Raw genomic sequence first — 12,630 nt, 5'->3', positions numbered from 1 at the left:
GGGGGGGGGGGCGCTGTTTTTGTATGACAACCCAAAGACAAGGATGCCTAAAGCGCCAGCACGTTATAACATCACGCTTGCCATTGAGTTTAGATTTGTGAAAATTTACAAATTTGCTCTGTTAGAGTGTTGTCGTTGTGTTAGAAAGAGTAAACACCATGAATATATTTGACATTAAACATAATCCAAGTTGAAGTGTTGCATCATTTTCAGCCCCCATTTGGCATCTGCATTTGCTAGCAGGCCAAACTGACAAAGATCATGCAGAATAATATAGTTTTCAATTCCACAGCAGAGAATGCTATGTAATCTCTGTAAGTAGATCTAGGAAAAAAATATATCGCTATTTGTATCAGTTATCGGCCAAATAAGTTTTAACATATCGGCATATCGGATATCGGCCAAAAATGCAATATTGTGCATCTCTAGTCTGAATCCCTACAATGTGTAGAATGTTTCCTGACTCTTGCAAAAAGTATATTTATCATGATGAGAGGGCTGCCACAAAGCAAACTGGTGTTAATAAACGGAACAAATAAAACAGAAAGTTCATCTGTCTGTATTTTAGCACTGAGCACACTCAAAAACAACTTCAAGAGAAAATTCAATCTTCATGTTAGAAATGAGCATAAACGTACGTCATAGTTTTATTCAAATGCACAAGAAAATCAAAAGCCATAAAAGAATTCCAAGAGTTTTATCATGCTGTCGTCAGACATTATTTAAATAAAAACTGCCGTAAAGGAGCTTGATGATCAGCTTCTGATAAAGACTTGTTTTACTTCACTCGTTTCTTACTACCTGAGGCCGCTCAGCTCATTGAAGCTTGTCCTCACATCTCTCCTCTTCATATTTATAATTGAAACTAGCACAAATTGAGAGGATGTATATTGTCTGCTATGGTGAATTTCAAAGTTAGCGTTTGGTGTATGACTCTCAACTCCAATTATTTTCAACTCACATCCAATTTAAGCTCAATATCTGTGAAACTGACTGAGTTGGAACCTTTTTTGTGAGTGTTTGCTACAATCAATTACCTGCAGAAAGACATTATTTTTATGTCCCCCACTCCCTTCTCCTCAGGGGTGCCCCTGCATATGATGTCCAAAGTTATTTATTATAAAATACTTTACTTTTAGCTTATGTGGAAATTAATTCCTCAAATGTAATCAACAGTGTAACTCAGCCTGTGGCTCTACCGGAGAACTACATCCAGTATAGTGTTACGGTGCGATGCTACAAAAAAATCTGAGTGTATGCTGTAAAGTGCATGCAGCCATCAGCCTGTGATGCTTGCCATCTATGGATGATCTCCTCAGTTATACTCACTCACCCCATCCAATCAAAATGTACCACCAGAAGTATTTCCTCTGCAAGACAAAAGTGAGGGCCAGCAGGGTCTGCAGATACATGCCCTCCACCAGTAACCAGAAATAATTGGCCAAGATGCTGAACTGGAAGAAAGCCACAGCTGACTTACAGGCGGCCTGAAGAGGAAAAATCAGCACAACGAATCACAAGTTAATCTGTCAGTACTAGAAAGAATGGGAGATTAAACTAGCTCTTAAATCTTCTGTTAAAGTTTTTTTACATACCAGTAAGTGTCTATATTTAAGACCCAATCACCAAATAATAGAATGGTAAGGGAAATCTACATTAGGTTGGCTAACTCTTTTTACTGTGACTCAAAATAAATATTACCGTATTTTTCGCTGTATAAGTCACATCTTTTTGCATAAATTTGCTAGTCCTGCAACTTATACACCAAAGCAACTAATATACTTTCCCCCACCATATTTATAACAAATTTTGGCTGAGATCTGACGATTTTATTCATTCAGACATGAAAAATATTAAACCTTACCATTTGCAGCGGCTAGAGGGCTCTCGAGCAATATGGCAAGCCAAATGTCTCATTACTAGGTAAAAGTGGCTATTAATGAGACACTTGGCTTGCCATACAACTCCTGGAGCAAACATCAAATCAGCTGAAATTCGCTGTGCTGCCCAGGCAAAATGCAGCTGATTTGACCAATATAGTGCATTTATTATGCAAACGTTAAACTGAGACACACCTTTACTATAATGTTGAGCAAACAAATAATTGTTTTTAAGTGTTAATCTTGTTAAATTCTTGTTATCCTCCCGTGCACACTCCCGCAGCTGCCATTTGGCAGCCAATCGATTTTTGGCACAACACCGGCCCGCATTTCCAGGTGGTCAGCGGTGATGCATAATAGATGCGACCTATATGGCAAAGGAACTTATTTATGTTTTTTTTCTACTTTTTTAGACATTTTTGGACTGATGCAACTTATACGGCGGTGCAAAATACACAACAGTGCGACATGTATGGCGGTGCAACAGGTATGGCAGAAAGTACGGTAAAATTAAGTACTACAACAAGACAAGAACTAAGAATTACAGTATGCTTTCTTGATATTTTCATTACTTGCACACCCAAATAAAATTATCTTAATCACTCACAATATCCGAACTAATTCTTAGTTGAAATAGACTACTTTTTATTTATTAGGTATGCTTTAAATAATACCCAAATTTTACATTTCCTTCCTCTGTTAATGCGCTTTCATCATGAAAGAAATAATTAAAGGAAATGATCAGACTTACTGTTGAGACAGAGCAGTGGTCCAAGGTTTCATCTGCAAACAGCACTGTGTCTTTCACAAAGACGGCACTGGCTCTCAGGACAAATGAGGAGAAAAGGTTGATGTGGATGTAGTTTCTGGTGCAGTGGAACTTCCTGTAAAATAACAGAGTCATGCTCCAAACGCTTTATTAGACTGTGCATGCAAATTCAACTTTATAGCATGGTGAGTGGTAGAAGATAACTACATCACTTGGAATACATAAAGCAAGTCACAGTTCTTTGTGCTTGAGATTCTCCAAGCCCATAAGAACCATAGAGTTTTACTTCATCTTGCCATGCATCTGAGAACATCTATGTGACGAGTGCTGTGGTGGTCTTACCTGAAGGCTGCAAACACCACGATGGCTGTGATGAGGGAGATGAGTGAGGTGGCATATCCTACAGTGTAAACCTGTCTGAACGTGTAGAGGTAACTTGTCTGGAAACAAGGAGTTGCAAACAAACACAGAAACAAGGAAAACTAATTTAGGTTAATACAGTCTCTCTAAAGCATATACTGGTATTGTAATGTTTTATTTAAATCCGACTGCACACTTCACTTAACTGTCAACATTTATGCTTGGAATAAACGTGCCATCCTAAAATTTAATTGATTAGCATGATTATAGCATTTTAATGAGAGTTGATAGGAGAGACAATATCTCTCCAGTTTTACCTTCTCTCCATTGGCTCCCTGTCAAATCCAGAATAGAATTCAAAATCTTACTTTTAACATACAAAGCTCTCAACAACCTAGCTCCAACTTGTATTACAGATCTTATTGTTCATTACATTCCTAACAGAGCGCTTTCCATTCAGACTGCAGCAAAAAAGGTTAAATTGTGTCATCTGGGCCAGTTTCTTCAAGTGAGATCCAGAGGACTTCCTCAGTCTACGGCTTACTAACCAGATCTGTCCCATAGGTAGCCTTCCAGATCCGTCCTGGGACAGATCTGGTTGGCAGGCTGTAAACTGAGGAAGGCCTCTGGAAGAGGGATAAAACACTTAAAGAAACTGGTCCAGATGACAAGATTTAATCTTTTTTGTTGTTATCTACTTGGATGATTGAGCTTACAACCCTTTTTCAGACTGCAGGTTTACTTGTGGTTCCTAGAATTTCCACAAGTAGAATGGGAGGAAGAGCATTCAGTTATCAGGCTCCTCTCTTGTGGAACCAACTTGCAGTTTCTGTCTGTGAGACTAACACATTGTCTACTTCTAAGATTAGACTCAAGTCTTTCCTTTGTGCTAGGGTAGACTTGGGTTTCCTGAGCTATCCCTTAGTTATGCTGCTATAGGCTTAGACAGCTGGAGGGCAAATTGACCACATTTCCTCACTCTGCTTCAGTCTTTACTTGCTCTACTCTACCTGTTTGTATTTGTATTTCTATCCTGACGTGTGTTTTTTTTTCTTTCTTCCAATAGAAAGTACAACTGGACCTGCCATTGTGTATCCGTTCCTCCTTCCTGTCGGGGAAGATTCAACGCAATCCGCTGGCTTCCTTAGATAAACTTTTACTAATTGGCTTTTTTATGTATGTGAATGTTTTTGTACAGTGCCCTGAGACAAATTCTGTTGTGACTTGGCACAATATAAATGAACTGAACTGAACTGTAATAAAACGTGTGTGCACCTCAGATTCAGGCTCGCTGTCGTCACTGAAAAGACAGGCCTCCTCATAGGGTGGATACATCTCAGACCAGCCGTCGTCTGTGCAGTTTCTGTATACATACCCTGACAGGAAAACAGAGGAAGAGGCGCAAATGTGTTTATCTAACCACTAATGATGTCATTTAAACTTGTTCAGAAGCTTTGGAACAAAATTTATGAATGAATTATTCTTAAATTTTGTTGATTTTTGTCACACAAATGCAGAAACACATAAGGTGACTAAACAAGTAGAACCGTTGATGTTTTCATTAAACATAACATGATAGTGCAGGATGTAGAGTTGAACGTGAATGTTATAAACACTAATTGGTTGCTTCATTGAAACCGTCCAGAGGACCTGACTGAAAATTGGTGGATTTTATACCTGGATTATTGAGCATGGACTTTGGTGTTGATGCAAACAGCTTCTTTACTAACTTGGTCGACAAGATATTGAGAGCCACCCTTTTAATCATTTTTAAACATTTTGATTAGATAACGAATGATTTTGACAGAGGATGCAGAGGATCGGCTGAACAAATGAGGATGACTAGATGCAGTGACCCCTGCAGAGGGAACAATCAATAAAAGAAATAGAAGAATATGTGTTTTGGTTAAATTACCTAATTTTAGTTACTGTCTCATTGCTGAACTAAATAATTCTTAGTTTTCAGAGATCGTTTTAGTGTACAGTAGCGATGATACTCCCACCACCATTCCTCACAATCTGGATTACTCTGTTGGTGGCCTGGAAAACGTTTGTTCCTCTTGAAAAAGTTTGTGCATTTTTAAACACTTTATATTGACAATCCAAATGCCTGTTGTGGTCAGGTGAATAAATAATCCAGATCAGTTTGGAGTCAGTGAGTCACTGTGTGCGTTCATCCAAAAGGCAAATGAAGAGTTTCGATAAATCACAAGCAACAATTTTTTTTTAAATCAAGGGATGTGATTTGAGAGGTAAATAATACGTCTACGATCACAATATTGATGCTCTATATTACAGCAGCAGATGTTGTTTTCAAGATGATTGTGAGGAGTTTTTGCAACACTGCAAAAACATTTTAAATCTGCACCAAATCGATGGTGTGCTGTTGAACAGCTGAGCTTTATACTGAAAAGATTGAACTAAGCACTGGTTCCATTACTTGTTATTCTCAAAGCTAGAACATTCTTCAAGTGTTTGTAGAAGGAATATGTTGTAAATTACAAAGAAAACAATGTTTATTTCCATTTATTAAAATAAAGTACTTTCCACTGTACACGTCACGCTGCCGTTTAAGTCACATCAGTCCAAATATGTCTGATAAAGTGGAAAAAAACATAAATAAGTCACTTTGCCGTAAAAGTTTAATCAATTATGCATCACCACTGACGCGTTGTGTTTGTTATGCGTCACCGCCGACCACCCGGAAATGTGGGCTGGTGTGCCAAAAATCAATTGGCTGCCAAATGGCAGCTACGGGAGTGTGCATGGAAGGACTTTAACAAGAATGTAACAAGATTAACACTTAAAAACAATTATTTGTTTGCTCAGCATTATAGTAAAGGTGTGTCTAAGTTGAACTTTTCCTTAATAAATGCACTTTAACAGTGAAATCTGCTGCATTTCGCCTGGGCGGCGCTGCAAAATGCAGCTAATTTGGCGTTTGCTCCAGGAGTTGCGGAATGAGACAAAGATGGCTTCTACAGCAAGCCAAGTGTCTCATTAATAGCCACTTTTACCTATTAATGAGAAACTTTGCTTGCCATATTGCTCACAGGACCCTCTAGCAGCTGCAAATGGTAATGTTTAATATTTTTCATGTCAGAATGAAAGAAATCGTCAGATCTCAGCCAAAAATTGTGTTATAAATATGGGGGAAACAAAGGATATTAGTCGTTTCGGTGCATAAGTCACGGGACTTGCAAATTTATGTAAAAAGGTGCAACTTTTATGGTGAAAAATAAGGTATGTTGAAAGCCTGAAATGCATGTACATGTATATACGCAAATGAAAGAGTTTACGTCCAAATTGTTAAATTTTTTTGCTTTTAAACTGTCTAGATTTTTTGACAGAGTGCGTACCTGCTTTATCTGATGTTAGTAGAGTTCCATCAGAAATCCTGTGCCTGAATTTCCATGCAGTGACTGCAGTAAAGAAAATTAGCATCCCTGTGCACTCTGTGAACATGATGTCTTTGGACTGCTGCTTTGTGACATTTCTGCTTCTGGACCAGTGTAGTCCATTAGTGCTGTCTGTCAGAGAACATTTGATGCTTTCATGTCTGTTCAAGTCCACTGACGTCGGCTTAGCGTCCATTTGGAGACGGAAGGCATCAGGGGAAGGTTGTCAGCTGGATCTGTCCCTGCAAAGCTTGGCGACTGGTTATCAAAGTGTGTGTGCTGCAGATAGCAAGCACAGGCGTTAGCTGGGCTGCTCGAAGGAAGACAAAGAAAACAGCGTGGCAGGAGGGATCTTTCGTCATTCTTTTTAGGCAAACAAGAAGCAGCTGGAGTCCAAATACTGAGAACATCACATCTGCAATTCAATGCGATGCACAGGTTTTATCTCAGAGAAAAGAACATCACTTCCTAACGATCCTGACCTTAACTCGTGCAATTATCTTAGAATGACGACAATACAGCAGTGAAGAGATCCATATTTTTATGATAGGTTTGAGAAATGCGTCTTTATGGTCTCTTTACTTAGACAGAAATTTAAATTTTGCATGACGATGAATTTAAACAAAGAAACGAGGTTAAGATGCAAATAGTGCAGAAGAAAATCTACCACGCATGAACCTGCGTAAGCTCTGAATTTATAATGATGTCATCTACAGTTTCTTTCTGGAGACAAGAAGTCAGACAGTGTCAGATCATGAAACCCCAAAGACAATTTACAAGTGGAGTTCTCCTGGCAGAAACATCCCAGGGCATGTCTATGTTCTTACCAACAAACACCCATGAATAATTCATTCAGTGAATCTCCTTCAGTACCATCACTCTGCATTAGTGCTCCAATTATACGTTTTACAGATAATAAAGCGCAGGCACAGCGCAGGGACGGAGAACAGATTCCAAACAGTATCCTATGAATTTTAATTAATGTACTGGTTTGATTATTGGGTTTTGTTGACTTTGATGAGGTGGAAGCTGTCACAGGAACCTACCCTGGTTGCTGGAGAAATGCTGGAAGACCTCAGAGCAGGATAAGTTCACCACTTGCCCAACTTCAGCCTTCAGCCAGCATCCGATCTCGTCCCACTCTGTTTTACATCCTGAAAAGCCAAAAGATGAGAAAAAACAAGATAAGATGGAACTTTATTGATCCCTGAGGAAATGGTTGTGCCAGAGTTTCAATACAGTTTCAATATAGAAAGATAAAGATCTGCACAGTCAGCCAGCTACAATCATTTGAGCATACACAGAAATGAGACAATCTCCACATGTTCAGTTTATCAAGTATTCACCCAGGACCCGAAAGGTTCGATCCTCAGTTATTGCACATTTCGTGGTGTCTCTGAGCAGGACACCCTATCCACAATAGCCTATATGCCACAGGTAGTGGTGACATACTTCTGTTTAAATTTTAGACACGTGGATCACTTCCGGTTGCCTCTTGCTCTTGTTTGTTTTTAGCGGTAGCTGCAAGAGTTGTAGAAGACACAGAATTTAAAATATCTCCGCGCTACTGGTACAGCTCCCCGGGCGCCATCAATAGCTGCCCACTGCTCCACCTCTGGGTGGATGGTATTATATACCGGTATATGTTACTTTTACACCACCCAGTCAGCTACTCCACCTCTTTTTTTATATAGTGAATCGTCATTTTTAGTAATGAGATTAACCATTGTAGTGTCATCTGCAAATTGTATGTGACTGGAGCTGAACCTGGCAGTTTGAAACTTTAGGACTCAACATTCCTTGAAGAATGACATGCTGCTTTACATAACAGAGTTTAAACTAAAATTGTTTTAGGATGACAGAATATATATTATATATAGTACAAATTCTGCAGCTGTTTTGGTCAAATCAAGCCTGTTAGTTGAAGATGTGCACAACCTCATGCAACGCTGCAAGATCTCACAAGATAGATTAGTTCTTGAAGTGTTGAGAATGACTCTATCACAGTAAATTAAGCTCTGTATCTGTAAACAGACTGAGTTACAGCCATTTTATTGTTTTCAAAGGTCAAGTAGCTGTAGTGAATATCTTAAAATGGGTTGCCAACTTAAATTAGTTGCAGATGTACAGGCAAAAATTACATTTTGAAAATATTAATAAGACCCAGCTCACTGTTCATGAGATGTTTTGCAATCAGACAGCTTTTAGCAGCAAGGAATAATAAAAGTAGAGCCAGTCTCCAGTGAGAGGCTCCAAATGCTCGTTTTATGTTATGACTTTTATGTGATTTGTCAGACTCAATACTCAACATGGAGAAAATATAACTCGTCTGTATCTTCCTTCATTCATGTAAGTGGTTTATATATATATATATAACTCTTTATTATTTTATTTTTATTTTTCACAGAACCAGTCACTTCTGATATAAATAATCTGACTTCTGCTGCAACACTAAAACAATAGTTATGCTAAGAGTTATTACTCACACAATCCTGGATCATTCACCTCAGAATCTTCTTCCTCGCTGACTCACATTGATATTTCTGAATCAAGAAGGGCGGTAAAATGAACTTTCAGTTTGACTTTCATGGGTCTCACTGTTTGCTCAGGGGGCGCTGAGATATCACACTGCTGCTGGCGGCTGCACTAACACCTCCAAATGTGTCACTATCCAAGTTCCAATCTCTGAACAGATTATTCTAGGGCCTGGAAAATAGATCCTAATTACCCATATATTTATTCCAGCCACATGTTTGTGGTTTTATGGGATAAATGTTAACAACTGTGGTCTAAGCTGCCATGAAATTGATTTCAGGCATCCATAAACATGTGAAGATGGTTATTCTGTTCCTGATTTAAACGCAGCGGAGAAATGCAGCAGTGCCAAAGGCAGGAAACAAGCGTGAAGAGATGTGGAAACATTTCATTCATAGATTTACCCATGTCTCTGTGTGTGTTTCTTTGTTTGTCTGTTAGCAAAATAATTCATGAACTGCTGAACAGATATTAATGAACCTCTCAGAAAGTAATTATTGGATGCACATCTACAACTAATTAACTTTTGGGGTGATTCTGACTGAAGATGCCTGCCTTAGTTAATTTATCTTAGCTCACACAAAAATGGCAATACGTCGGCCAGATTTACAAATCTTCAGCTACAATTTGGTGTGGTAAAAGCTGAAGTTCATTAACAACACATTTTATGAGCACTAATGGATTGCAAAAGAAAATTGTTGAATTTTTAATTGTTTGTTTTTGGCGTTCTGTGAGCTACCTGAAAACAAGCCGTGGTTCACAGGGAAAATTAAGTAAGCCCAATATCCCAAAGTAAAGGCTTTAAGAAGTACAAAATTACCTCCAATTTTATTTACTACAGAAATCCAACAATTATATGTGCTTGGCTTACATACACCTCCATTATCATAGACCTTTAAAGATTTTAGCTGACAAGAATTCATAAAAAGCATTTATAAAAATCTAAATACCAATTAAATTTTTGGTGTCTAAGCAATTCAAGTTTAACTTGAACTGATAACATTTATTAATTAACCAAGTCTGTCAGTTATAGAAAAAAAAAATACTAAGAAGCTCAGTGGAAGATCAACAAGCTATGCAGACAGGATGTGTGGTTTTATTACACCTATACTTTTGGGAATATGTTGTGGAAAACCAAAGAGCAAAATTCATTCAACCTTTGTTTATACACATTAGGATAAGGTTAAGGATGCATCAGGAATGATCTGACCTACATTACTTGTGTAGATTGTGAAGAGGGTGGGTCCTAAGACTGAGCCTTGTGGTACACCCTTGTTGACAGCTGGAAGAAGTACCATTATGTTGAACACATTGCCTCCAATCTGAGAGCTAATTAGAGAACCAACCAATAGTGTGGTCTGAGAAACCAATTTCTGAGAGCTTATGACATAAGAAGTTATGATTCACAGTGTCAAAAGCTTTAGACAGGTCTAAATAAAGTGCAGAACAATAATCCTTAGCATCCAATGCTTCAACATCATTAAAAACTTTCAGCTAAGCAGGCTGTATTGTTTCTTGAAACCAAATTTATGGGGATGTAAGATGTTAAAAAAATCCAAACACTTCTTGACTTGAGACTTTATCAGTTTTTCTAAAACCTTAGCAAGAATACAGAGTTTAGAGATTGTTCAATAGTTGTTCAGTCTCCTCCCTTCAGTAAAGGTAGAACAAAAGCAGTGTCCTAGTCTCTTTCACTACACGATGGGCTAATCTATTTTTCTCTAGTGTTTTTATCCACTCTAAGCCAGAATTAATCACATTAAAATAGAAATAAAAAAAGGTTTTCAAACCCTCTCCTGTGAAGCGCAGCCTGGAGAGAGGATCCACTGTGGATAAGACGATAAGACGATTAGAACTGGCAGCGCAGTGCTCTTTGGGAAATAACGGACGTGTTAACAATTTTCTCCTTAACTGTCTGTTGGAAGTTAACAAGAACAAAAAAATGATGTTTTCTGTCTTAACGGACTAAATTGATACCCAGGATTAAGAGATTTTCACTGTAAACACTGTGATTAAAAGTTACATCTCAGAATATCGATAAAAAGAAACGTCTTTCTTGAAAACTTTGCATGTTGGGTTTATGTGGGAGAACCAGGTGTTCACAGATTGGTTTGATCCAATCCTGATTAAAGCAAAGACAACAGCTTCCAAACACTGTGCCAAGGCAGAGTCGGTGGTGGCACATTTACAGCCACTGATAAATCATTTAGAAATGTTATTTGTTTCAACTCAGCTGCAACATCAATGAGTTCAGAGGAGCTGATTAAATCACTGAACATCAGTTGTAACAATCTGCGGGATTAAAGTCATTTTCCACAATGAAGCCACAGATACAAACGGGCGAGGTGTGAAGTTACGATGCTTTGTTTGCCTTCGGTTTTCCATGTAGGGCAAAGCGAAGCGTGTTAGACTGGTGCTTTTCAGTGGAGCTGATGCACACTGACAGTATGAATACGGACCACGGCGTGTTTTAACACACTGACAGCATGTGGGTTCACACAGAAAACACTGGAGGTGGGCGTCCTGAGAAACATCCAATGCTGCGTGTGCCTCTACGTTTACACAAACTGGTTAGTTAGATGGCGAGTGATGGGCATCCCATCTGGCAATGCTGTAAACCAGCAAATGCATTAACTCAATTTTATCTACATTGACTATATCTCAGAGCTTTCATATATCGAGATATTTTCTAAAATTGTGCTATTTTGTATACAAGAATATTAGAAAAGACATTGTCACTCATTTACTGGCAGACAGACCCATGAGGTCAAGTAGGTGTGGCGGCTTCATTAGATTTTATGACAACCTGTGTTATTGTAAATATTTAAATTGATAAATAGATCAAGAAAACTGGGGATGGAGATGAAAAAAACCATGGTACGTTTGTTTAATTAATTGTAATACAGTAGTCCCTCGCTACTCGCGGTTCGTTTATCGCGGACTTACTCTATCACGGTTTTTCAAAATAAGATTGGACATAACACACAACTAGCTGACTGATGGATGAGCTGCATGATCGGCATGGATTTTCTATTTTAAATTAATTGTTTTAAATTTGCACCTGTGTGCAGCCCACACTGCAGGAGAATCTTCCTCCTGCAGCTCCTCCTCCCTCCTCCTTCCACTTCTATCAGTCTCCGTTCTGCAGCGGAAAAGTGGGCGTGGCCGAGAATGCAGAGTGCAGCTGTATAGAGCTGAGTTCATGACATGCTGTGCTCTTTTAGAGCAGGGATGTAAAACTTACTTACAAAAAGGGGCCAAAATTAAAACCTTTTTCAAACTAAGGGTCAATTTCAGAATCTGCATTAACTCAAGTTAAATACCCGACATCTTTTCTTGGTTGCAGGTTCCTCAGCAAGAGTTTGATTGGTCTCATTTGACATTCTCTGCTCATAATCAAAGATTACTGAAAAAATCCAAGTGATAATAATATTTTACTTTAACATATCATCTTGGGGGCCAGATAAGATGTCAACGAGGGCCACATTTGGCCCCCGGGCCTTGAGTTTGACACGTGTTTTAGAGCATTTAGAGTTTAGAAACATTGTTTAGAATATTGCAAGAGTGTGGCATGGGTTTAAAACACCTTAATATCTATCTATCTATCTATCTATCTATCTATCTATCTATCTATCTATCTATCTATCTATCTATCTATCTATCTATCTATCTATCTATCTATCTATCT

General features: G+C 38.4%; 1 protein-coding gene across 1 annotated transcript in view; it reads right to left on the bottom strand.

The window, feature by feature from the left end:
- Positions 1 to 12,630, bottom strand: part of LOC119415183 (pituitary adenylate cyclase-activating polypeptide type I receptor) — a 28,735-nt gene that overhangs the window by 9,806 nt on the left and 6,299 nt on the right. The window contains exons 3-7 of the mRNA XM_037682338.1: positions 7,454 to 7,561; positions 4,285 to 4,385; positions 2,992 to 3,089; positions 2,632 to 2,764; positions 1,334 to 1,487 (exon numbers count right to left, since the gene is read on the bottom strand). Coding sequence (XP_037538266.1) covers positions 1,334 to 1,487; positions 2,632 to 2,764; positions 2,992 to 3,089; positions 4,285 to 4,385; positions 7,454 to 7,561 — 594 coding nt within the window. The remainder of the gene's footprint in view (positions 1 to 1,333; positions 1,488 to 2,631; positions 2,765 to 2,991; positions 3,090 to 4,284; positions 4,386 to 7,453; positions 7,562 to 12,630) is intronic.

This window comes from Nematolebias whitei, chromosome 9 (assembly GCF_014905685.2).
Source record: "Nematolebias whitei isolate Nwh7 chromosome 9, NemWhi1, whole genome shotgun sequence".
Classification (NCBI taxonomy): Eukaryota; Metazoa; Chordata; class Actinopteri; order Cyprinodontiformes; family Rivulidae; genus Nematolebias; species Nematolebias whitei.
This window is presented reverse-complemented; position numbering and strand designations above follow the sequence as displayed.